The sequence below is a fragment of the Eucyclogobius newberryi genome, unplaced genomic scaffold, assembly GCF_026437365.1.
Source record: "Eucyclogobius newberryi isolate DKJ021-1_F unplaced genomic scaffold, fEucNew1.0.hap1 SCAF_1, whole genome shotgun sequence".
Classification (NCBI taxonomy): domain Eukaryota; kingdom Metazoa; phylum Chordata; class Actinopteri; order Gobiiformes; family Gobiidae; genus Eucyclogobius; species Eucyclogobius newberryi.
Genome location: NW_027315723.1, coordinates 47,360,915 through 47,388,555, shown reverse-complemented (window position 1 = coordinate 47,388,555; position 27,641 = coordinate 47,360,915). Strand labels below are relative to the sequence as shown.

The 27,641-nt window shown below is 45.8% G+C and overlaps 1 protein-coding gene across 3 annotated transcripts in view; it reads right to left on the bottom strand.

The window, feature by feature from the left end:
• The window catches only part of LOC140361706 (nck-associated protein 5-like), a 246,145-nt gene extending 226,509 nt beyond the window's left edge, over positions 1-19,636 (bottom strand). For all 3 annotated transcript variants that reach the window (XM_072447498.1, XM_072447506.1, XM_072447541.1), the window contains exon 1: positions 19,500-19,636. In XM_072447498.1, the coding sequence (XP_072303599.1) occupies positions 19,500-19,597 (98 nt within the window). In that variant the 5' untranslated portion in view covers positions 19,598-19,636. The remainder of the gene's footprint in view (positions 1-19,499) is intronic.
• Between the last annotated feature and the right edge of the window lie 8,005 nt (positions 19,637-27,641).

Genomic DNA, 27,641 nt, shown 5'->3' with positions numbered 1-27,641 from the left:
TCTTGCCCAAGGACACAACGGCAGTATTTCCCTGAGGCAGCTGCGATCACACCAATCTCTCTACATTTAAGTGGGATTCGAACCGCCGACCAACTGCTCAGAAGACGAGCACCACTGAGCTACTGCCCCCCGCATCTAATGTAAATTCCAAAGGAGATCTGCATAAACTGCTCAAATATCAGAACAGTCCTAATCTTTACTGTCAGCTGTGGTGATTGTGGTGTTATCTGTTTACATAGCTGAGATGTTTTATTGGATAGGCTCATCAGAAGTTACCAGAAGAATGTTATGGCGATGAGGCTATGTGAGTCTTGAGAGGTGGAAAAAAAAAGCGATTGAGTTTCACAACGAGTGACATGGTGTCAGAAGTGGGATCAACTTTGAGAGCATAATCGCAGGGGAGACTTCTGGGAGCGAAAAGGGAGTTTTCACAAAAAGCTGAAAAATGTCAGAGCTAGAACTCCAGGTGAGCAGTCTCTGCTGCCTCTGCCGCAGCAGCAAATGGCATTGCAAACACACCTCTTAACCCCACATTCACCATTCAGCCTTCAGACACGTTTGAGTTTTCAAAGCCACAACTATGGGAAAAGTGGATACAGAGATTTGAACGATTCGGATTAGCTAGCAAGCTGCATCTTAGCTAAGATAAGATAAGATAAGATAAGATAAACCTTTAATATCCACGCAAGGGCAAATTTTGTTGTTACAACGCAGTAGAACAGGAGGAAAGACAGATTATAGGAAGTTTCAAAGTTCAGAGGCTAATCAGGTCAACACGCTCATCCTGTATGGATTCTGTATATGTGGCCATATCGCATTTTGGGCCGCCCTTAGATCTGAGCCCGCGTTCTCATTGGCCATTCATGCCGGTCGCCATTCATAAAAATGCCCCCCCTGATTTTTACGCCCCCTCTGGCCTCTCGCATTGTGCCCGCCCACCGGCGTCACACTTCCGCGTTCCTCCAGCGCCTCACGGCAGCACGGACAGTCACCTGTAACCACAGATGCGGGTCACTCACTACCGCAAGCTTAGGCTTTGACGTAGCTGTTCGCTCTCGCCTCTCCCTCATCGGAGCTCTAAGTCGCGCTCCAAAGAGAGCTGCCGCTTTGCTGCCGCTTTGCTGCCGCTCCGCTTTGCCGCTGCCGTTCCGCTCTGCTGCCGCTCCGCTTGGCCGCTTTGCCGCTGCCGCTGTGCTCGGAGTAACCCGCTTTGCGCGGACTAACATCCTCCTGGTCGGACTGACGGCGCAGGCCGGCGCTTGATTGTGCCCCCACGCTGCCCGATTGTGCTCTCCCGTGGTCTGTACCAGCTCTGCGCTGGGTGTGTCGCGCATGGGCGCGATATAGACATTTTTCTGCTGCTCTACCTGCATATCCCTTTGCCGTGCCTACACTGGACTCAAATTATGTACCGCTTTTAATACATTTTTTCTGTGTTATAGGGGCTGACACCGTGGTGGATTCCCCTGGTGGTGGTTCCCGCGTTTTGGTTTGTGGTGCACTGTTTTGTTGTTTTGGCGTTTTCTTATTAGGTTACTGCCCCATTTGTTTACCTCCACGGCTAAACCTCAGCCCCCCCTCCAACGGTCTTATTGAGTTTATTCATGTGTATGTGTGTGTGCGTAGTGTTGAGTGGTAGCATTTTAGCTTTTAGGTTAGATTGTTTAAAAATATTATGGTCTTGGTTAAAATGTGTTTTAGATTGTTAGCATTATCTATTTAAATAATAAACATGTTGTAATTTATGGAACTGTCTCTATCTCATCAGTAATCCTTATCTGCGTGCCTTACTAATTTTCCCCAGTTTAAATTGGGGTGGCGTTGTTGGACAACTTACCATTCAAACAATATCAAAATACTCGTACTGCCACATTTTTGGCGTATGGTTGGCAGGATTTGCTGTTTTGGAGGCAGAGGCTAGTTCCACCAAAGTTATTTGTGTATTTGATTTTTGTGATTGTTGTGGCAAGCGGCAAAAGTAACTTGTGTGTTTTTTAAAGGGCAAAGCGGCAGTCTCTCTTTTGAGCAACAGCCATGGAGGAAGAGCTGCAGGAATTAAGGAACCAAATTACTCAACTAAAAGCAGATAATGTACAGCTGCGCCAGGGACGTGCTGCAGCTGGTTCTGGTGCTGGTGGCTCTGCAGTGCCTGTGCCCCCCGCCACCCCTGCCATAGACCGGTTGGTATTTATTCCGAGGGACCGAAAATGTCCCATGTTTAGGGGCAGTACAGGGATTAGTGTGGGTGAGTGGGCCGAGGAAGCACAGGCCTGTATGAGGGCGCGGCACCTGTCACTGGCGGACCAGGCATACTTCCTTCTTGATCACCTGGAGGGGGAGGCGAAGGAAGAACTAAAATATCGATCTGCCGTAGAGCGCCAGGACGCGACTAGGATAGTCTCTATTCTTAAGGAATTATACGGGTGCACAGAGTCCTATGTTGCTCTGCAGGAGGCCCTCTTCTCCAGGAGACAGCAGGAAGGTGAGACATTGCAGGAGTTCTCCCTGGCCCTGCTGAACTTGATGGAAAGGGTTAAAATGCAAGCCCCGGGAGACATACCAAATGCTGAGGATTTAATGCGCGACCAGTTTATTGAGCACGTGAGTGATGGTTCCTTGCGTCGGGAGTTGAAACAGTATGTGCGCCGGTACCCTAGGGCGACTCTGCTTGAGGTCAGGGGAGAGGCAATCAGGTGGGAGCTTGAAGGTCTGCCGGCCGGCATGAGAGGTCGAAGCAATTCAGTGCCCTCGGCCTTTGGTATACAATATGCCATGCGTGGAAACCCGGGGCCTGAGGCCACCCCTACACGGACTGAGGTTAGCGAAATGAAGGAGATGTTGAAAAAGCAACAGGAACAACTTGAGCTGTTGACGCAAAGCATTGCATTATTGCAGAACACGCAAACTGCACACCAGCGTAGTCGCTCCCCTCGTTATGGCCCGATTGTGTGTAATCGTTGCCAGCAACCTGGCCATATTGCCAGAGACTGTGATGGCCCTCGTGTTCCCAGTCGCCACGAACCCTCTTTGCCGACCCGCCGTCGCTTTAATCAAACGTCGGAAAACTAGCGCCCACCGTGTCGCGGAGCCAACGCACGGGTGGGGCATCCACTAGCTCAACCACTAACGGAGGGGGGAACGCTCCAAAGTTGATAGCATCCTGTCCACATCTTGATGTAGACATGGATGGCGTAATTGTGCCATGTCTTGTGGACACTGGGTCGATGGTGTCTACCATTACAGAAAGCTTTTTCCGCAGGCATTTTGAGCCATGGGGGGAAGAACGCTTGCAGGCTTGCCATTGGCTACAGCTTAAAGCTGCCAATGGTCTGTCCATCCCTTACATTGGATATTTAGAATTACCTATTGAGCTCTGTGGTAAAGTGATGCCCCACTGTGGAGTGTTAGTAGTGAGGGACCCGTCTGGTCAATGCTCTCCCCAAGTCCCTGGAGTTTTGGGAATGAATGTGCTCCGCAGATGTTACAAGGAACTGTTTGGACAGTATGGGCCTGCACTTTTCGATACAGCCCCTGTGGTCACATGCCCAACCCCATTGGTGGAAGCGTTTCAGAGGTGCCACGCTGCAGACCTGCGGCCCACCCCCAAACAACCAGGTATGGTCAAGTTGCAGGGAAAACGAGCTGTTCGCATCCCGGGGGGTGTTACGAAAATCGTCCCTGCTACCTGTTCGACACATTATTCAGGTGCCACGGTCTTGTTTGAGCCTTTGGAGCGGGGATTGCCTGCAGGCCTGCTGGCATCCCCTGCTCTGGTCCAGGTAGTCCGTGGCACGGCGTACATTCCTATTGTCAATGTCGGTGACAACGATGTGCTGCTTTACCCGCGTACCCTAGTAGGGACTCTGGACAATGTCAATGTGGTGAGTCTTCCTGCAGGAGTGACAGAATTTCCCGCAGTGGCTGCGAGTGTCTCCTCTCAAAGTGTCGCTTCCTCCGCCACGGACCCCATCGCAGCCATTGACCTATCCCCCCTGCCCCCTGAGGAGCAGGTGGAGATGCGGGCATTACTTTGGAAATATTCCTCTGTGTTTGCTGCGAATGATCAGGATTTGGGTTGTACCAACCTGATCACCCATGACATTCCACTACTGGATGATGTCCCAGTCCGTCAGCGCTACCGCCGTATCCCACCATCTGAGTATGAGCTGGTCAAAGAGCATATCCATCAGCTCTTGAAAGCGCAGATAATCAGAGAGAGCTCCAGCCCCTATGCATCACCCATTGTCTTGGTCCGGAAGAAGGACGGCAGCCTTCGTCTATGTGTTGACTATCGCCAACTGAACATAAAGACCCGAAAAGGATGCCTTTCCACTCCCACGTATCGAAGAGTCGCTCGACGCTTTGACGGGGGCCCGCTGGTTTTCCACTTTGGATCTGGCCAGCGGGTACAATCAGGTCCCTGTCGCAGAGGGCGATCGGCACAAGACGGCGTTCTGTACACCTTTTGGTCTGTTTGAGTGGAATCGCATTCCTTTTGGGCTCTGCAATGCTCCCAGCACCTTCCAACGACTTATGCAACGCATTTTTGGTGACCAGCAGTGCCAGTCTCTCCTCCTCTACCTGGATGATATTGTGGTTTTTTCATCTACGGTAAGGCAACACTTGGAGAGGCTGGAGGTGGTGCTTGGGAGGTTGCAGGAGGAAGGGCTCAAGGCAAAGCAGAGCAAGTGCCGGTTCTTCCAGCGGGAGGTGCACTATTTGGGGCACGTGATTTCTGACCAGGGAGTGGCCACTGATCCCGGCAAAATTGACGTAGTAGCAAACTGGCCTGTCCCATCTACGGTTTCTGACCTGCGCTCCTTCTTGGGGTTTGCAAGCTACTACCGACGTTTTGTCGACGGCTTTGCTAAACTGGCCGCTCCCTTACATCGCAGAGTGGCCGAGCTGACCGGGAGTCGGTTGGGGAAGAGAACCTCTCGGCGTGCTGCAGTCCCTTGGACTGAGGAGTGCCAGCAGAGCTTCGAGACCTTGAAGGCCAAACTCACGTCTGCCCCAGTGCTGGCATATGCAGATTTTTCTCTTCCCTTTATCCTGGAAGTAGACGCCAGCCATGTGGGCTTAGGCGCAGTTCTCTCCCAGGAGCAGGAAGGGAAAGTCAGACCCATCGCATATGCTAGCAGAGGACTCCGACTTACAGAGCGGAATATGTCCAATTATAGCTCCATGAAACTGGAGCTATTGGCTCTTAAATGGGCATTGACGGAGAAGTTCAGAGAGTATCTGTTGGGCCACAAGTGCATGGTCTATACAGACAATAACCCCCTGAGCTATCTCGCGTCTGCTAAACTGGGTGCTGTTGAGCAGCGTTGGGCAGCCCAGTTGGCGTTGTTTGATTTTGAACTGAAGTATCGATCGGGTAAGTCGAACCGGAATGCTGATGCCTTGTCCCGTCAGCCATGGCCCTCACCCAGGGACGAGTCCGGGGTAGCAGCAAGTACCTCTCTACCGCAGCCATTACAGCAAGCCTTGCAGGGGGTACAGACGGTGACAACTCAGTCTGTGGTAACAGTCTTCCCCCACCATTCCCCTGCTGCTCTTTATACACTCCAGCAGGCTGACCCAGTCATTCAGGAGGTCCTGACTTTCTGGGTAGAACAGCGCCGGCCCACTCGTGAAGAGCGGCGTGTCCTCTCACAGCCGGCCTCGGTTCTGGTGAGTCAGTGGGACCATCTGGTGGAGCTGGGCGGTTTGTTGTACAGGCAGGTGTTTCGCTCCGACGGCGGTGGGGCAGTTTGCCAACTCGTCCTGCCTAGGGCCTTGGTTCGGGAGGTCCTCAATCAGGTCCATCAAGACCATGGGCATCAAGGCGTGGAGAGGACATTGGCTCTGCTTCGCCCCCGCTGTTATTGGCCAGGTATGTCCCAGGAGGTCACCCAGTGGTGCCAGGCTTGTGAGAGGTGTCAGTTCGCAAAGAACAATGATCATGCGGCACATGCCTTCATGGGCCACCTACTCTCTTCAAGACCAAATGAAATTGTGGCTATTGATTTTACGCTGTTGGAGCCAACCGCAGCTGGCCTAGAAAATGTTCTTGTGATGACTGATGTCTTCAGCAAGTACACAATGGCGGTGCCAACCCGCGACCAACGTGCCAGCACGGTTGCACAGGTTCTGGTAACGGAGTGGTTTGGCAAGTTTGGGGTTCCGGCCCGCATCCACTCTGACCAGGGCCGTAATTTTGAGAGCCAACTGATCCAGCAGTTGTGCAGTCTGTATGGGATTGTGAAGTCGCGCACTACTCCTTACCACCCTGCTGGTAATGGGCAGTGTGAGCGCTTCAATCGGACGCTGCACAACTTGCTGCGTGCTCTGCCTGTGTCCCGTAAGAGGGACTGGAGCGCTTGCTTGCCACAGGTGCTCTTTGCCTATAACACTACCCCACATCAGTCGACTGGGGAGTCACCATTCTTTTTGATGTTTGGGCAGGAACCGCGGCTCCCTATCGACTTCTTGCTGGGACAGGTACAGGACCCACTTGGCGGGACTGTACACGAGTGGGTTAAGGAGCACCAGGCCCGTCTGCAAATGGCTTTCGATGGGGCAAGAGAGAAACTGCGTTTAGCTGCTGCCCGTAGAAAGGCAACCCACGACCGACATGTCCAGGAGTTACCCCTTAATGAGGGCCAGCTCGTGTTGCTCCGGGACTATGGTGTGAGAGGCCGCCAGAAAATTCATGACCAGTGGTGCCCCACTAAACATGTGGTTGTGCAAGTTCCACATGAGGGTGGAACTGTGTACACAGTTGCCCCAGTTGGACAACCAACCAAAATCAAGAGGGTGCACCGCTCCCTGTTGAAGTGCCTGATCCAGAGTGAGGTTCCAGATCTCGCTCCAGCATCAGTCCCTCCAGTGGAGCCCACGGTGCGAAACCCTGAAGAGGGGTCGTCCCACGAGGGAGATTTGTTTCTGCTTCCGCAGGCTTTACCACCCTCTGGGGCAATATGGTGCCCTTCCCCAGATGCCGCTGGACCCATTTTGGTTCCACCTGATTCCTTTGCCGACCAGCCCCAGTTTGTGACAGTCACTACCACCATGACTAGTCCAACTGAGCGGTCCGTGCGTAGGTCCACAAGACCAACAGCGGGCAAACATCAGAACCTCCATCATCTCCCAAGACCGGTGAGTCGGCAGCCTCAAGGGGAGTCAGAGTCCCCGGCTCCTTCCACAAGTGCCAGCTTTTAGGCTGTTTTAGGCCATCGGCGGGGCGCCGATGCAGATTGGGGGAGTGGATGTGGCCATATCGCATTTTGGGCCGCCCTTAGATCTGAGCCCGCGTTCTCATTGGCCATTCATGCCGGTCGCCATTCATAAAAATGCCCCCCCTGATTTTTACGCTCCCTCTGGCCTCTCGCATTGTGCCCGCCCACCGGCGTCACACTTCCGCGTTCCTCCAGCGCCTCACAGCAGGTAAGCGGAGCGCTGTCTCCCTCCTAAATTTTGTGGACTGTCTTCTAATCTTAGACTCCTTTTTGTTAGCACGGACAGTCACCTGTAACCACAGATGCGGGTCACTCACTACCGCAAGCTTAGGTAAGCGCCCCTCATTTTAAGATCCGCGATCGTCTGACGCGCTTAGGCTCTCCTGTTTTATAGGCTTTGACGTAGCTGTTCGCTCTCGCCTCTCCCTCATCGGAGCTCTAAGTCGCGCTCCAAAGAGTAAGTATGCCTGGGTCAGTGGCAAACTAGTGTTAACAACCAAATTCAGTGTTTGATTCCTCCGCTGTATGTAGGAGCTGCCGCTTTGCTGCCGCTCCGCTTTGCCGCTGCCGTTCCGCTCTGCTGCCGCTCCGCTTGGCCGCTTTGCCGCTGCCGCTGTGCTCGGAGTAACCCGCTTTGCGCGGACTAACATCCTCCTGGTCGGACTGACGGCGCAGGCCGGCGCTTGATTGTGCCCCCACGCTGCCCGATTGTGCTCTCCCGTGGTCTGTACCAGCTCTGCGCTGGGTGTGTCGCGCATGGGCGCGATATAGACATTTTTCTGCTGCTCTACCTGCATATCCCTTTGCCGTGCCTACACTGGACTCAAATTATGTACCGCTTTTAATACATTTTTTCTGTGTTATAGGGGCTGATGGTCTGACACCGTGGTGGATTCCCCTGGTGGTGGTTCCCGCGTTTTGGTTTGTGGTGCACTGTTTTGTTGTTTTGGCGTTTTCTTATTAGGTTACTGCCCCATTTGTTTACCTCCACGGCTAAACCTCAGCCCCCCCTCCAACGGTCTTATTGAGTTTATTCATGTGTATGTGTGTGTGCGTGGTGTTGAGTGGTAGCATTTTAGCTTTTAGGTTAGATTGTTTAAAAATATTATGGTCTTGGTTAAAATGTGTTTTAGATTGTTAGCATTATCTATTTAAATAATAAACATGTTGTAATTTATGGAACTGTCTCTATCTCATCAGTAATCCTTATCTGCGTGCCTTACTAATTTTCCCCAGTTTAAATTGGGGTGGCGTTGTTGGACAACTTACCATTCAAACAATATCAAAATACTCGTACTGCCACATATAGATATTTTGAGTGGACAAGCGTTATCAGAGATGCCAATACCAGGCAGTCAAAGATACTTTAGACATATATATTTTGCCAAGGGAAAACATTATCTAAGAGAGAGCTCAATTTAATCAAAGAGTGTAACAAGTTAATGAGACTGTTGACTCGTTGGTCACTGCGCTTTATGCTTTGGTGGAAAACCGCAACTATGGAGCACAACATACATGACGAGCTGGTTAGAAACCGTCTAGTAGTGGGACTGAGAGACACCAGCTCAGCTGAGAGACAACAAATGGACAAAGATTTTACTCTGGACAACCTGCCACACGTGTATTGACACAACATGTTTTTTGGTACTGTAGATGCAGGTTCAGATCCTTAAGCAGAACTGACAATCCGACACCACAAAGTCAGCTTCAAAGATAGATACTGGAGCTGACAGTTATCCTATCACAGATGTACTATTCTATAATCAAAAATGAATCAGAGCTTGTTACAGACAGACCATTATTTGGGACAGGCAGTTCTCCCCTCAATGTGTTGGGTATTTTATGTGAAACCCTGTGTAAAGGTGATCAAGTGATACAAGAGTATGTGTATGTTATCCAAGAATGCACATAGCCCCGTCCAGAAGACCAGCATGTGTTATGCTAAACCTTGTGTCTAGAGCAGATAGTATAGACATGAAAATGCTTAGGAAAAGTGAAAACAAAGCTGGAGAAAATGGAGTCATGGGAGTGATTAGAGCGAAAATCCACCACACCTGGTGCATTTTGTCTTCAGTTGAGCCGACACTTGCCTCACTGCAGAGGCAAACAGGGGCTTTTGCCAGGTTCCATTTTCGCCCGAGTCAACACACTACACATTTATTACCCCTTTCGGCCAATTTCACTTCCCACTGTTTGTAGTCTTACAAACTACAAGAGGCCGGTGTCACAAGAAATGAGATAAAGCAAACAAGAGGTAAAGTTCCTTAGACACATTTTGTCGGCAGATACAGATGGAGTACAACCAGATCTGGAAAAAGTGAGAGGTGTGAAACCAATGAAAGACTCGTCAAAAGTCCACAGCTTTCTTAAGATGGTTAACTCAAAGAAAAACCATTTGGTCTGGGGTTATGCACAACAAAATGCATTTGAGCAGCTGAATGACCTCACATCAACTCCAGTTCTTACACTGTATGATCCTAACAAAAAGTTAAAACTGTCTGCAGATGCCTCTTCCTATGGATCGGGAGCGGTCCTGTTTCAAAAAGATGAGCAGTAGAGACCCGCTGTGTATGTGTCATGTTCCTTGACAGAAACAGAGCAGAGGCACGCACAGGTGAAGAAGCGCTTGGATTAACATGGAGATGTGAAAGATTCAGATACTTTCTCATCGGGAGACACTTCTCCTTAGAGACTGACCATAAGACACTTGTCAGACTGCTAGGTCAAACAAGGCCTAACTGATCTTCAACCTAGAATGCAAAGGTTTTGACTCAGAATTATGAGGTACAGTTACTCTATAGCACACACACCAGGTACAAGCTCTTTTCACAGCACTGTCTACGGCACTTGTTAAACAAAATACAGACTCAAAAGCCACAGCAGAATTGATGATCGATACAAATATCTATGAAGTCAGACAGTGATTGTTCAGAGGTCTTGTAATTTTGTCAGAGAGAGAGATGCTGGCCGCACTACAGTCATCTCACAGGTCAAGTTAAAGCATACTGGCCACACAGAGAAACCCTTATTGTACATGATGATCTCTCACTGAAAGGTTCCAGACTGGTTACCCCAAATATCATGTGCAGCTCTGTCCTCAAAGCCTTACACGAGGGACATCAGGGAATGTCTAGGTGTAGAGAGCGAGCCAGAGAGGCAGTATGGTGGCCTGGTCTGAGTAGCCAAATGAATGATCTTGTGAAAAGCAGCACAATATGGTCGGAGCAGATCTCTTTACACTGAACAATCACAACTATTTACTACTTGTGGACAATTATTCCATATTTGTTGGAATAGAAACACTTACTCTCACAAGGTCAGAAGATGTCCTCGTGCACCTAACGTCAATGTTCTCCAGACATGGCACTCCTGAGCTTCTCTACAGTGATAATGGGCCTCAGTTCTCAAGCCAACAGGTTAAAGTCTTTGCAGCAGCCTAAGTTTTCAAACACATTACCAGCAGTCCTAGGTTTGCACAAAGTGATGGTGAGGCAGAACGTCATGTCCAAACTGTAAAGACACTTTTTAAGAAAGCAAATGATGCATATCTTGCTCTTTTTACTTTATGGAGCTACACCACTGGCTAACGGATACAGAGATATCCTTCAACTTTTATCAGGACAACCAGTGTGGATTACAGCTACAAAATCAGAAGGGACAGTCGTCTCACTTCACACCTTGCTCTTATGTAGTGGAGAATCATTCAGCAACTATTCAGAGAAACAGACTTTGCTAGAAAGCACACGTGTAAATTCCCAGTACACCTGTTTGACCAGATGTCTCGACCCACACGACAGCCCTGAGTTTACAGCTCAGACATAGAAAACAGTTACCCCAGGTCCTGTCAGAGCAGTTGTAATACCTGGAAAAAGATTGGACTTGTAATGTGTGTTTGGTAAAAAAAAGAGAGAAAAAGTGAAATGCTCATATATACAGCAGTAATTCTGCTTTTTCATCCTAGAAAGGGGGTGTTATCTGACTATACAGCCCAGATGTTTTATTGGATAGGCTCCCCGGAAGTTACCAGAAGAATGTTATGGCGACGGGACAATGAGTCTTGAGAGGCGAAATAAAAAGCTTGAATAACTAAACATAAACCAAGACAGTGCTGAGAAAAAAAGACATTGACATTTCCGTCATCACAGAGTTATGCATATAACGCTTATCAACATTATTATTACTGTGTATTAATAATAGCAATTTTCCACCTTCAAGGCATTCAAAGCATGTGAATGGGCAATGTGAATGAAGTGTCTTGCCTAAGGACACAATGACATTTCTTCTAGCCACCTCACTTCCAACGGGCTCCCACCCAAGTACTATCCAGGCCCTGTCCTGCTTAGCTTCCAGGATCTGACAAGATCGGGCATTGGCAAGCACCTGTATGCTAATCGCAAATACTCATCACATAGTATTTGTGATTAGCATGCAGGTCAAATTTAATGAACTCAAATAAAGAACTCTTGTAAGTATTGACACATGGCTTGTAAGTGTCTGAGTCTGTCTCTGTGTTTGCTAATAGCGTTAGCAACAGTGATTACCGCCTACCTGCTGTAAAAACAATCACACATTATTCCTTCCATTTGTAGCAACTGCCAGCTCTGTACAGACAAAAAAAACGATGTGTGCCTTTGGTTTCTCAAATTGCATGCAGGTCCAGAGGGTCAATAACATCACGGTTAACCTGTTTATTTGTTCAACAACAAACTCGTCCTGTCACATCACATCAAACTGCCATGGATCTAGTCACAGCAGAGTACAATATGTTAACAAATGAATGCTATAGACGGACAGGTTTGAAATTGCCAGTTCACCTTATTCCGGTAGTTGTTCTGAGCGCCGCCATCCGACGTAATCCTACGTAATCCAGTTGTATTAGTTAAGATAGGGCTGTTGACCTTACGAAAAAATAAGTTCTACATAGACTAAAAAGTAATTTTCAGGCCACCCAGGTAATCAGTGCATTGTCTCATTGTTGGTCATTTTAGACAAATCAATCTACATTCATCATTTCATTAGTTTCAATCCTTTGACTTAAGTATGGAATGAGATTCCTTTTTTCAAGGTCTTTCTTTGTAGTTGAAGAAAGGGGTTTAGCTTTTCTCTAAAACTGTTGAAGAACAACGCCCAAAAATGTAGGAGATTTAGTTTGCAATTTTCCAAAAGTCAAAGGGTGTCAAGAGATTTTCACTTTTTTGATAAATCCAGTTTTCTATCTAAACATCGGACCAATATTATGAAGGAAATGCATCACATTAGGTATGGAAATGTATAGCTTTGTCAAAAATTAAAGAACATACATTTTATGTTTCATCCCTTCAATTGTAACTCAATTGATTGGGCCAATGGTTCCAGATTATCATTTATTTTTTTTGTTTAATATATTTTCTTTTCTTTTTTGTTTCACAAAAAGCTGCTTTTACAATGGAAAAAACAGAAAAAGTGAGTGCATCAGTGGGTCAAAAAGGTGTTCTACAGTATTTACAATATTGCATGACATTTCCTGGATTAGAAGAAATGAAAATACAGACTCTTGAAATGTAACTTCTGGAGGAATGTCCACTACTTGCTTGTTTCTATTGAGATTATATTGCTTTGCGTGGAATGTTCCACATTATGGCATTAAACTATTGTGCATTTATTCAATTAAAAGTTTTTATTGCCTTGAAAAACATGCATTTTTATTCTAATCTGTAAGAGTCTCTATGGAGTCATGTAAGTAAAATTTCAAACTCAATCTCGAAGGAATAGTCTCAGTACCGATTTAGTATTGACTAGGATCATTGACAACCATACTATGTGGAGATAAGTAAGTTTAATTCCATACTGTGAAACATTCCAGGCAAAGCGATATCATCTCTATGGAGACATGCAGTTGACCTTCCATCAGGAAAGAAAGTAAGTAGTGAGTAGTGAGCTGGAGAATGGTCACAGTGAACCGTCTGCAATTGCTCTTAACAGGTTCAAATACAGTTGCCTATACTCCCACATATTACTCTCCACCCTTAAAGACGCCCCCTTCCCCTCTCATTCCGTCTGATTTACACCCAGTAGTCTACAACACTCCTACCGGCCTGCCACGCGCCCATGGGTGACATCTGGGAGCCTTTGTGCACTGTCAGCCTAATTAGATGCTTGTATTTTAGGATGAAGGGGGGCTTTGACATCTGCTCCAACAACCGTGGTGGGTGGGGGGCCCAGCTGAGGTCACCCTACCCCAGACAAATGCACCCTACGCAGGGATAACAGCCCAATGATGACACTTAACACCCTGAACACTCTATAAATATTAATAAGCTCAATTTTGATACTGTATAGGGAGAATTACGCAGCTGCGAGTTTAATGCAAACGCAATCCTGTTTGATTATTATTGTTATTAGCATGCTAAGCTAGTATTTGTTAAGATAATCCAAGTGTAAAGTCGATGGGAGAAGCAGCGTAGCGTGTTAGCTTGTGACAATAGCGCCCTTTGTGCTAATACAGTCGAGCATTGAGAAGAGGGCTTTATCTTGGTACAACAGTTTACAAGAGCAGAGTGGGAGGGGCATTTTTATGACATGAGAAATTGGTTTGGAAGATGTCGTAAAAAAGCTAAAGATGTGCAGTGAGTCTTGGTTTCTATGGTAGGCTATAGACGGCATTTTGAAAGAAACAAACTATTTGTATTGATGATTTAAAGTGACATTAGATTAATTGTATTAAAATGAATGTATATGATCCAGGGTTACAACCTTCCACATGAGTGGTTATTTAAAGCAACACCATGTAACTTTCAGGAGGCATCACCTGCATGATTCTATGATATTAAAAAAAAACATTATATGGAATGTTATAGCAAAAGGAACAACTTTTCCACGGAAACAAGCAGGAGGAGGCTCCTCCAGGCCAAGTATGACTCAGGCTTGTGAACTTTGCTTCTAGCAACGATTCATGTTTTTCTGTTTTTCAATGCAATAAAATATGGGGCTCTAAGAAAAACAAAAGATTATATTAGACTATATTATTTGCAATGGTACATTTTGTTAAAATAATTAACATTTCATCAGGATGTTGCATTATCAAAATTAACTACTCTATAACATTGTTCAAATATCCAAAAACACTCACAAAGTTTCCAAAACGTATCATCTTAAAAACCCTACAAATAATGATGTAATTCAACAATAAAACATTCACACAGAATGGGGAGGGCTCTATTTGGAGGAGGACTGAGTCTAAGCTGCTGGACACCGACCAAATGTTGCAAACATCAATTTTGAGTAGGCGTTACAATGTTTATTATCTATTGACTGTGATTTTTATTATAATTTTGCTGTGCATCTGGAAACAAAAGTGCAGAAGTTTATTTTGCACACAATTTAAAAGCTCATCTATTATATCCACCATGTCTAATGAGCGGTCAATACTGTCCCAGAAAAAAGCGACAACCGACATTGATTCCTGCCGTTTCCCTTTGCTATACAGGAACCAATTCATTTTCTGTGCTTGAATGGGTGAGGGAGGGGGACTGGACTTTTAATTTGGCGGGGCGGTGGGTCCGAGGGGGGGCAAGGGCGGAGGTGGGAGGGACGGCTATTACTTTTCATTCATTGAGGAGAAAATTGAAGCATGTATAGGGTCTAATGTGGGTTTTATTTTATTGGGGGGGTCGAGGCGGGGGGATTCGGGGGGGCCGCACAGATGGTGGAGCAAGGGGGGCTGTTACGGTGCCCCTGCTGGACAGTTGTTCACATGTACAGACAGCAAATGACAGTAAATGTGCGTCATTAAGTAGTAAGCGGTTCAACTTCACTACTGAACAACAGGTTTCAGTTTTCTGTTTTATGCAACATTTTTAGAAATGTTTCCCATTCAAAAGATACAGCCTAATATTTAGTTTTAAATTATCACTATGGGGGGGTTTATAGATTATTATTTTTTTGGGTATTCCAGTGACGAGTCAGAAAACCAGAAATGTGTTAAAACATGTCTTCAAACATAGTAGCTGAGGTTTACTTATCAGATCGACTTGGGAAAACTATCTGACTGCGATTGTGATTTATGTTTTCAATAATAGGATTCTGTTCAAAGTTCACATTTTAAATGTCTTGACAAACTATAAAAGAAAGAAAGTATTTCAGAACACGTTTGAACAGATCTAAACAAAAGGGTTAGCAGTTTATATGCAGAATAAGATAAAATACTGCAAGAATTAAAATTGCGATTTCTATTTTTATTGTGATTAAATGTGCAGCCATATACTCTTTAAAACACTTCAAAACAACATTCAGGATATTATCTAAATGTTGATATGTTGCCGACCTGTAAATTGCTATGTCAAATAACGTAATATATCATGATTCTGAAACCTATGGCAACAGTTGCCTCAAAGCGTTTAAAACTCAAGACTCAAGAGAATGATACTGGTATTTGGTACGATCCAGAAAAACGGAGCCATTGAATGACATCAAACTTAATATAGCATTTATTTAATTACTTGTATTTCCCAAAATATATTAAAATAAACATGCATTTCTATTTGTCAGCATGAAAATAAGTTTAATGCCATACTGTGTAACATTCCAGGCCAGGGATGGACACACACCAAAAAAGTTACACATTGTAGCCAAACACTTCATGACTAAGACTATTTACTGGTTGTTGTAAATAGTCTTATTTCTTATAATGTCATATAAGTCTTATAATGTTTTCACTTTTATTCATACAATGATATTTAGGTCAGTTTTGTGATAGATTATTTGTGTTTTTATCTAAAGAAAACTAGTCTCTGCACTAGTTTTTGTTGTAATATGTTATTTGCAAGAAAGCTAAATATAACAATGAAACCTGATCAGTGCATCTCCTGTTCCAAGCACAATTTATGGGTGCTGTGTATTTGACCTATTGCTCTGGTGCTGCACCTGGGAACGCTGCTCTGAGCCAGTATCTTGGTCAGGATAAGCTGGGGGAACAGGCACAACATGCAAACTCAGAATTCCCTCCCTGCTGTGGAATGAGTGAGCCATAACCATCACCAAAAAATAAAAGATTGCATAATATAGGGCTTTAAATGGGTCAAGCAGGCGGACCGGTATCTCGCAGAACAGACTTTGTGCCTGGCTGTTGTCATGTTTTCAGTTAGACTGATAGAGTGAGTCGTTTGGAAGCCTGTGAGATTTCAGATGAGTGAGACATACAAGAGGCCCATGAGGCATTTATAAATCATTATCCTGTCTGCGATCAGAGCAGCAGCTGTGACACATACCAACGCATTTGAAGAACTCCCGACGTGAACTTGCCTCGATCTGTCTAAGCAGGTTCTAGACGTAAATGCGTTTAAATCCGTTCAAATATATTTTGTTATGCTCTATATGTCTTAGCAGCTAGTGTATTGTAAGGCAGTGCACAGTGAAGCTCAGAGCAGGCCCGGGGCAGAAGGCAGGGGCTCCACTGAGAACCACCCACTTGGATTTAGACACAAGGAGCATGTGGACAACACAGGTCAACCCAACTGTGCCCCAAGTGTTCTGAAATGATGCCCCAATGGTCAATCATGGAGAGAAGTGCAATCATAAGATGATCTAAAATACCCCAGCGATTGATTGATTGATTGAGTGATTTCAATCCCAAATTGAAAATGATTGACAGATGGAATCTCAATGTCAAAATCTCACAGTCCAGAAGCCTTTGAAACAGTTTAACAGTGGTATTTTAGTACTCCTTTTGGAACTTCTTTCTACCACGGACCCCTCCTGGATGATTGAGGGATTACTTTGGGGTACCTCATTTTCAACCTGTGAAATAAGGAAGTAAGTATTTAAATTTACATCTCATTCTAAGCACTCACAAATCCTTTGGCACATCACATGCATCCAATGTCCAAATCCTCATATATTGACTTAAAAGTTTGAAAATGAAAAATGTTTTACGATTGCTTTTACAATACACCTTCTGGGATGGAAACAGAATTGACTAATTCATTTCCCTTGAGGAAATTGCATCTATTTTATTCAAAATCTCCTGGGAGCGGACCCCACACGCCCTGCCATCAAAACGGTCTGACACAATGTCTTCAATGTATTTAGTGAGATCAGACGAGCAGGTAAGACAATCATGTTCAATGATAAACATTTTAACTTGCCAAAAATGTTATAAAAAAATGTTTTTTTTTTACATAGGTGATTGAATGCCTTTCTGAAGTTTTTGTGGTTTGCCCTGGTCTAACTCACTTTGCTCTTGACTGCTTTGAAAGTTGTGTGGATCCTTACATTCTTGTCATGTGTTGTTGAATTAACTTCAAAGAAATACCTGCACACCATTTACATAGCATCGCTGTCTGGAGTTCAGTACAGAGCAACGATTTCACTTCCACAAAGCACATCCTACAGAGAGTGACTATTCAGCCAATCAGTTTTTAGAATCCACATCACATTTGTTTTATATCTTTAAAGCTAAAATGCGGTTTGTCAGTTTATATTTATTCACTATGATCCAACCTTTCTGGCATCATTCCTCTTGCAGTACACGGTGCCATGAAATCTTCTGGGAACCCGAAACTTCTTCATTTCGTCATCCTGTTGTTAAGGGCATTCCCAGATTAAACTTCCCCTGTAAGAATCCAGCGTGTTTCCTGTCTGTCTGAGCACACGCTAGTCTCATGATAGCACTATAGCGGTAAAAAAATAAAGACAAAAAAAACACTAGCGAGAGGAAGAGGAATTGTTTTATCAAAATATAAATACGGCGGGCTGATGTGTGCAGAGAAAACTGTCCTCTGGAGGGTCGAAAGTGTGGTGTCGACAGTTTGAGAAACAACTGAGTGAACACTGGGTAAGGCACCGTAATGTGGCTGGTGTTTGGAGCATCAGGCATTAAAAAACTATATATTTGTTACAGTTGCTTAATAATTGCATTAATGTTTTTTTTTTGACACTAAAGTAGCAATCAAATTAAAAAGGGAACAGGCTCAAGCTGTTACTATTATATATATGTTACTATTAAAGGTGGGAACAGTTCTGGTGAAGGGTCTGCTCGTCTCCAAGGAGATGTTGGAGATGATTGCCGGGACACAACGGGAGGAAGCCATGAGGTGTTTTTCTTTGCAATAAAAACAGCTGTAATTAAATAGATGCAACACACGTTTAATGCCATATTGTGAGACTTTTAAAAAAACAAACACAAGCAGATTAATTTTAGGAATTTCGAGTTTCATTGGAAAATCTGGAAATCAAGTGGAAATCTGCGTTTGTCACTTTACATTTAATGAAAGCTTTAGAATATTCCTGTTTGTTTTGAACTCAGAATGTTTTAAAGTATTGCATTTTGTTTGTTTTTTCTGTTTTTAGCGACCCCCTAGCCCCGCCCACTGCTCTGTACTTAATTTCAATCATTAAATAAAACTCAGGGGTCATACATGTAGGGTTCAAAAATGTCTCGTAGCCATTTTTTGGGGGAATAAAAACATGTAAATTACAATCCGCTTCTTGTTGCGGAGAAATGTCACTATGAGGAGGCGGGGCTTATCAGCTCTGCAGTTTTGAACAGGAAGCCAGTGCACCTGTTTCTCTTACTAAGTTGTTATTCGGATCAATATTGTGATTTACAATGAACAAAATGTAAAATAATAATCAGCGTATGTTATAACCTATACCTGAAACCCCCCAAAAAGCTGTAGTTTTAATAATGACTTATTTACAAAGCCAAACATACTATTGCTGACTTGTCTGAGTTATTTCCACATAAGCATGTCCCTGCAGGGCTGCGTAAAGTGGTCATCGCCTACAGAAAGAATGGTGGAATGTAAACTGCTCACTACACCAAGTTACCACACCAAAATGTGTAACGTTTGACCTAAAGCAGTGTGTCAAGTTTACAGGTGCACTATGTAACTGCACAAATCATACCTGTATTTATATGATTACAGCTGTATTAACAGTAAAAGTAACATTTCTTAAAAAACAGATCCAGCCTGTATCTAGACCTTGCAGCATCACCTGCTTTTCTCCATGGAAATATTAAAGTTTAATGGCATATTGTGCAACATTCTAGGCCATAACGCATCAGATCTTCCACTAGAAAAGTTACATTGTGCACCTTTAAATGTTCATAACAATTGTCTGCTAAATCAAAGCCGTAAGTTTGCAAATTCACATAGTAGTATATGTTTTAGATTGGTATTCATAACTTTACTATTGAGTTGGATTATGTGGAAATTGCTTTACAAGTTACTTTCAAACTGCCCAAACATCCACAACAGAAGAACCACTGCACCACGTGATACCACAGTATGACTTTCTTACCCCCTCCTCACGCCTGCGCTCCCCCCCCAGGCCCCTTCTCTCTCCTCCGGGCTGCTGGGGCGATCCGGAGCGCTGCCTTTGATGGGCTCCCAAAACATGGCCGGGCTGGCCACAACAAACAAAAATTCCTTGGGAAGCGCACGCCACCAAAGCAAACAAACTCTTCTCCTGCAGTTAAAAGTCTCTCAGAGAAATGCAGCGGCTCCCTGTCAGAGGGCGAGCAGGGAGGGGAGGGGGAGGTCACATGACATCACCAGCAGCTGTTAGTGCACATGTGATGAGGCGATGGTTGTTTGAATGACAGCAGATATGAGGAACGGCTTGAACTTTGTGTGTGTGTGTTTGTTTGGAGGGGAAAGATGTTTATTGGTTAGTTTTAAACACTATGTCCTTGTCTATAGGCGCTTTACATGACTGTACTGTACATTACTGTCTCTGTTCAGTTCATGTTAGAAATCTTCACTTTCCTACTGCATTTTATTTGTGCTTTTCTTAACTATCGGAGGCCAGAGCATAGTTTTGCTGCCACGTCAATGATAACAACGCACCAGCATTACTTCCTGGTTCACTGATGATAAAAACGCTTTATAATCAGATGCAGGCAGCACAAAGCGTCTCATTTTAAACCCAACAGCGGCTTTTACAATTTATCTGAATTGGGGCATGACTTTATTACATGAAAAAAGGATACAGCAGGTGGAAACATTTATTGTATTATGTTTAATGTAATGTATGTAACTTTTCTGGTGGAGGGCCCACAAAACTTTAAAGCCATACTGTGGAACACTCCAGGCAAAGCAAATTCTGATGAATTTGTCTAATTCTATGGCTAATTCATCAGAAAAGGTACATAGTGCACTTAATGTCAATTATCAAAAATCTGTATTTTTTAAGTATAAATAAATACAGGGAAAAATGTGATAGATTTAGTTTTTTCACATATTGCCACGCCCTAGTGCACCTTAAATCGACACCTCATCTTACCACCTGATGACATCACAACAGAGTGTTCGGTGCTCTAGAGAGGAACACAAACTGCAGGAATACTCAAAAGAGACAATTGTGATGGAGAAATAGCACAGAAATATAAGTAGATTTAGGAGAATACATCCATCTTCTGCCGCTTTATCCGGGGCCGGGTCGCGGGGGCAGCAGTCTGAGCAGGGACTCCCAGACTTCCTTCTCCCCAGACACTTCCTCTAACGCCTCCGGGGGGATCCCGAGGCGTTCCCAGGCCAGCCGAGAGACATAGTCTCTCCAGCGTGTCCTGGGTCTTCCCCGGGGCCTCTTCCCGGTGGGACATGCCTGAAACACCTCCCGAGGGAGGCGCCCAGGAGGCATCCGGAGCAGATGCCCGAGCCATCTCAGCTGGCTCCTCTCGACGTGGAGGAGCAGCGGCTCTACTCCGAGCTCCCCCCGTGTGGCCGAGCTCCTCACCCTATCTCTAAGGGAGCGCCCAGCCACACGGCGGAGGAAACTCATTTCGACCGCTTGTATCCGCGATCTTGTTCTTTCGGTCACTACCCAAAGCTCATGACCATAGGTGAGGGTAGGAACGTAGACCGACCGGTAAATAGAGAGCTTTGCCTTTCGGCTCAGCTCCCCCTTTACCACAAAGGTCCGATGCAGCGACTGCATCACTGCAGCCGCTGCACCGATCCGCCTGTCGATCTCACGCTCCATCCTACCCTCACTCGTGAACAAGACCCCGAGATACTTGAACTCCTCCACTTGGGGCAAGGACACCCCACCCACCTGGAGAGGGCAAGCCACCTTTTTCCGGTCGAGAACCATGGCCTCGGATTTGGAGGTGCTGATTCTCATCCCAGCCGCTTCACACTCGGCTGCAAACCGTCCCAGTGCATGTTGCAGGTCCGGGTTTGATGGAGCCATCAGGACAACATCGTCTGCAAACAGCAGAGATGAGATCCTGTGGTCCCCAAACCGGACACCCTCCGACCCTTGACTGCGCCTAGAAATTCTGTCCATAAAAATTATGAACAGAACCGGTGACAAAGGGCAGCCCTGGCGGAGTCCAACATGCACTGGGAACAGGTCTGACTTACTGCCGGCAATGCGAACACAGCTCCTGCTCCGGTCATACAGGGACCGGACAGCCCTGAGCAAAGGGCCCCGGACCCCGTACTCCCGGAGCACCCCCCAAAGGACACCCCGAGGGACACGGTCGAAAGCCTTCTCCAGATCCACAAAGCACATGTGGACTGGTTGGGCAAACTCCCATGAGCCCTCGAGCACCCGATGGAGGGTATAGAGCTGGTCCAGTGTTCCACGACCGGGACGAAAACCACTCTGCTCCTCCTGAATCCGAGGTTCGACTATCGGTCGGATTCTCCTCTCCAGTACCTTGGAATAGACCTTACCCGGGAGGCTGAGGAGTGTGATCCCTCTGTAGTTGGAACACACCCTCCGGTCCCCCTTCTTGAACAGAGGGACCACCACCCCGGTCTGCCAGTCCGGAGGCACGGTCCCCGAACGCCACGCGATGTTGCAGAGACGTGTCAACCAAGACAGTCCTACAACATCCAGATACTTTAGGTACTCAGGGCGGATCTCATCCACCCCCGGAGCCCTGCCACCGAGGAGTTTGCGAACAACCTCAGTGACTTCAGCTTGGGTGATGGATGAGCCAGCCTCCGAGTCCCCGGTCTCTACTTCCTCTTCGGAAGACGTGACTGAGGGATTAAGGAGATCCTCAAAGTATTCCTTCCACCGTCCGACGACATCCCCAGTTGAGGTCAGCAGGCCTCCACCCGCACCGTAAACGGTGTTGGTGAGACACTGCTTCCCCCTCCTGAGGCGCCGGACGGTTTGCCAGAATTTCTTTGGTGCCGACCAATAGTCCTCCTCCATGGCCTCCCCGAACTCCTCCCAGGCCCGGGTTTTTGCCTCTGCGACAGCACGAGCCGCGGCTCGCTTGGCCTGCCGATACCCGTCGATGACCTCCGGAGACCTACAAGCCAGAGTGGCCTGATAGGCCTCCTTCTTCAGTCTGACGGCATCCCTTACTTCCGGTGTCCACCACCGGGTTCGGGGGTTGCCGCCACGACAGGCACCGGAGACCTTGCGACCACAACTCCGAGCAGCCGCATCAACAATGGAGGCGGAGAACATGGTCCACTCGGACTCAATGTCCCCAACCTCCCCCGGGACATGGGAGAAGCTCTCCCGGAGGTGCGAGTTGAATACCCTACTGACAGAGGGCTCCACAAGACGTTCCCAACAGACCCTCACAATGCGCTTGGGTCTGCCAAGTCTGTCCGGCTTCCTCCTCCGCCAGCGGATCCAACTCACCACCAGGTGGTGATCGGTTGACAACTCTGCCCCTCTCTTCACCCGAGTGTCCAAAACACGCGGCCGGAGGTCTGATGACACAACAACAAAGTCGATCATTGACCTCAGGCCTAGGGTGTCCTGGTGCCATGTGCACTGATGGACACCCTTGTGCTTGAACATGGTGTTCGTTATGGACAATCCGTGGCTAGCACAGAAGTCCAATAACTGAACACCGCTCGGGTTCAGATCGGGGAAGCCGTTCTTCCCGATCACCCCTCTCCAGGTGTCACTGTCATTGCCCACGTGGGCGTTGAAGTCCCCCAGTAGAACAATGGAGTCCCCGGTCGGTGCACTGTCCAGTACCCCTCCCAAGGACTCCAAGAAGGCCGGGTACTCTGCACTGCTGTTCGGCCCGTAGGCCGCCACAACAGTGAGAGACCTGTCCCCCACCCGAAGGCGGAGGGACGCGACCCTCTCGTTCACCGGGGTAAACTCCAACACGTGGCGGCTGAGCTGAGGGGCTATCAGCAAGCCCACACCAGCCCGCCACCTCTCCCTGCGGGCAACACCAGAGAAGTGGAGCGTCCAGCCCCTCTCGAGGAGATGGGTTCCAGAGCCCAAACTGTGCGTGGAGGTGAGGCCGACTATATCTAGTCGGTATCGCTCAACCTCCCGCACAAGCTCAGGCTCTTTCCCCCCCAGCGAGGTGACATTCCATGTCCCCAGAGTTAGTCTCTGTGTCTGGAGATCTGGTCGCCGAGGCCCCTGCCGTCGACTGCCGCCCAGATCTCTCTGCACCGGCCCCTTATGGATCCTCCTGCGGGTGGTGGGCCCACGGGAGGGCGGCCCCACGTCGCTCTTTCGGGCTGTGCCCGGCCGGGCCCCGTGGGGTAAGACCCGGCCACCAGGCGCTCGCCATGGAGCACCCATCCCAGGCCTGGCTCCAGGATGGGGCCCCGGTGACGCCGATCCGGGCGACGTAAACGGCCTTGTTCGTGTCGTCGTCATAAGAGGCTTCTGAACCGATCTTTGTCTGACCCGTCACCTAGGACCTGTTTGCCTTGGGAGACCCTACCAGGGGCATGAAGCCCCCGACAACATAGCTCCCGGGATCATTCGGGCACTCAAACCCCTCCACCACGTTAAGGTGTCGGTTCAAGGACACAACTTAAATAACACATTAACCCTTCTGTGACTCTTTTACAACTGCAAGCTTCAAAATGTGGACAAAAGAAAGTGGGCGCAGTATATTTTCATGTCCAGAACCATTTGACCATTTAACCTAACTGTACAGCCATGCAGTGTGTATGAATGTCCATGTTAAACTAAGAATCTTGGGAGTTTCCATAAATGAGTTAATCTCATTATCGAGGCCACCCACGGTGCATTCTTGTGGGCTCAAAGCAGTATTTTCCCATAATTCCATCCATTCCTGCCTCATAAGATCACTGCATTGCAATACTGTTCGCTCATAGAAATTCAATGATGGAGATCGGCATCCGAAGTTTAAAGTACTTGATGCTTTTATAGATCCACATTTTGCATGACAGAAACCTATCGATAACATATTGTCAGTCCTGACTGTTCAACCACTACAAGAGCAAACACAGACTTCAGGACATACACCGGACCAAACTCAGACTGGAATAACACGGCTAAATGGCACACGTTAGTATAAATAGCCAAAAAAGAATTAATCACTCTGAAATCCATGGATAATTGCAGGAGCAGTAGTTGTAGTTGAATCACACGCAGTAAACATAGTTAAATGTGTAGGCTGTATGTATATAGTAGTAAAAGTAGTTATTTCTCAGCAGTCAGTAAGTAATGATAGAACTAAGTCGGTGTAATCCCTCATTCGTCCAGGAGTGATCCATTGTAAACAAAAGGTTCAGTTGTAGTCATCTGGAAAAACAAGACGTAGAAAAAGAAAAAACAGTGTCCAGATGACTGCAACTGAACCTTTTACTATAATGGTAGTTTAAGTGATAGTTTGCATTGACTGTAATTCAATGTTCAATAGTAGGCAGGAAGTGTAGACAGCAGTTCCACAGGTAGAAGTAGTAGTAGTAGTAGAAGTAGAAGTAGTAGTAGTAGTAAAAAATAGTAATAGTAGTAGTAATAGTTGTAGTATCAGCAGTGCAATACCTGTAAATAAGAGTGTTCTATTTTGTTTTTTATACGGTTTACTTACCTGCTAATAGTATTACCTAGTCTTGTGCTAGTTATTTTTACTTTATTTTATTTTTATTTTATTCTATTATCATTATTTTATTATTATTATCTGATTTTCATCTTTATTTTGTATTTTTATTATCTATTTTATTTTATTTTATTTCCCCCCCTCCATTCCCTATTAAGATAGGAGAGGAGTTTTGTTAATAAGAGTTTTTTCGTTTTGTTCATAAGAGTTCTATTAATCTGTCCTTTCCTCCTGTTCTACTGCGTTGTAACAACGAAATGTCCCCTTGTGTGGATATTAAAGGTTTATCTTATCTTATCTTATCTTAGCAGTAGTAGTAGAAGTAGTAGAGCTTGCATGTATAGCATCATTTAATTCATTTATTTTCTACCACTTGTTCCCGTTAAGGGGTCGTGAGGCGACTGGAGCCTATTCCCGTGGCTTTGGGCCTTAGGCGGAGCACACCCTGGACAGTGGCCAGCTCATCGCAGGGTTGCCACAGACACAGAAACACAGACAAACATTCACTCTCACATTCACTCACTAGGGCCAATTTACAACGGCAGAATGGTGGCAGAGCAATGGCAGAGCAGTTAGAGCTCTCACCTCTCAATAAGGAGATCATGGGTATGTATAGCATGTTGTTTAATATATTGATATAACATGCATAGAAAAGACTGCAATATAATGCAAGTAGCAGCATAACTAGTAACAGCAGTAACAAGAGTAGAAGTTGTAGTATTAGTAGAAGTAACAACAGTACAAATAGTTATATGTTTTTTTTAATGCTTCCACTGAAACCCTTTGACAGAAACCCTTTAATCACAGAAATGTAATTACTTCTAAATGTCATCCTCTAATCTTGTTACAAATATTGGAGACTGTGTTGGACTGATTATAACCTGATTATAGAAAACATGGGACAGTGATAATACTTTCAATTAGGATGTGATCATTTGATTTTTGGAGAAGCAGAGGATCATTTCGTGGTAAATTAACATGTAAGAGATGTTTTTTGAGATAGTTTTGGATAAATGTCATCGCCTTGTTCGTGGTGACATTTAAATTAGAAACAGAACATAAATTACAGACAAGAACCAATCGATTCAAATGAGTTTGGAATAATAACATTTCATGAGTTTCATTCTAAAGTGGTGTTGTGCATAACAGCATTGGCAGTGAGTTATATGGACGAATAACAATAGTTATTATGTACAACTTCAACTAAACCAGGTCTAAACCAGGTCTGAACGAGGTCTGAACCAGGTCTGAACCAGGACTAAACTAGCTCTAAACCAGGTCTAAACCAGGTCTGAACCAGGTCAGAACCAGGACTAAACTAGCTCTAAACCAGCTCTAAACCAGGTCTAAACCAGGTCTAAACCATGTCTGAACCAGCTTTAAACCAAGTCTAAACCAGGTCTGAACCAGGTGTGAACCAGGTTTAAACCAGCTTTAAACCAGGTCTGAACCAGGTCTAAACCATATCTGAACCAGGTCTAAACCAGGTCTAAGCCAGTTCTGAACCAACTAGAACAGACCTAAACCAGGTCTAAACCAGGTCTGAACCAACTAGAACAGACCTAAACCAGGTCTAAACCAGGTCTGAACCAACTAGAACAGACCTAAACCAGGTCTAAACCAGGTCTGAACCAACTAAACCAAGTAAACCAGGTTTAAAACAGGACTAAGGACTGAGCTGGACCTGAGAATGACATGGTTTTACTGTCTTGTGCTGTGAAAGTATATATCTGAACAAGTGTGTGAAAACCAGAGATACCTTACACACAATAGCTGTGATAAACACTGCTCTTCTCTGTCAGCCAATCCCACACGTATTGTGCAATTCTGTTTTTCTTTTGTGGCAATCACGAACATTATGGTCTCGTCCTGTCTCTCAACAAATACTTATTGTTGCAAAAATAATCACCGCTTTATAGTTTGTAGCTTTTAACGAAGGTCGTCCAAGCCAAGCGTTACAAAAGACTATAAAACTGGCGCCTGGAGAATGCAGTGGCAGAGACAGTCAATGTGTTTTCCCATTTATCTCCAACGCATCCCGGCGGAGCAGTTCAGGAGCAGTAGTAAAACAGTCAAGTCCATAAAAATACAACTGCTCAGGTGCAACTGTTTACGGGCCAAGTGCTGTCTGCTGTCAGGAATGGAAACTCTGCAATGTCCCTGAAGTGGACTAGGAAAACTGCACTACAATGATGCGAGGATTTCATGCATTTAAGGGTCAATTGTGAAAAATCTGGCTTTATAACACTTTGAATAGAAGATAGGAACCCCACTGGTTCACAGGAACATGGAACACCTGCTGATTTTATATCTGATTTTTATATTGTTTTATATATTGACTTTATTGTATGTGTTGTCTGGTGGTGGTGGTGGTGGTGGTGGTTATTGTACCTGTGTCTCATTCAAACACTGTAGAACACAGGCATACACATATACTCAGTCTGCACTAACAACACGTACACTGCTTCATTGTACGTTTGTTTCATCCAAGGTCAGTGAAGACATCAGTTTGTCCATTCAAGATCATGTTTTTCCCTTGGTAGCTCGGAGTCAGCAGATCATCATTCCATTCCATTGTGTTGGTGAGCAATTCAATTCAATTTATGTGTCACAATGTCATGCTTTGTATATATATATTTCTTATA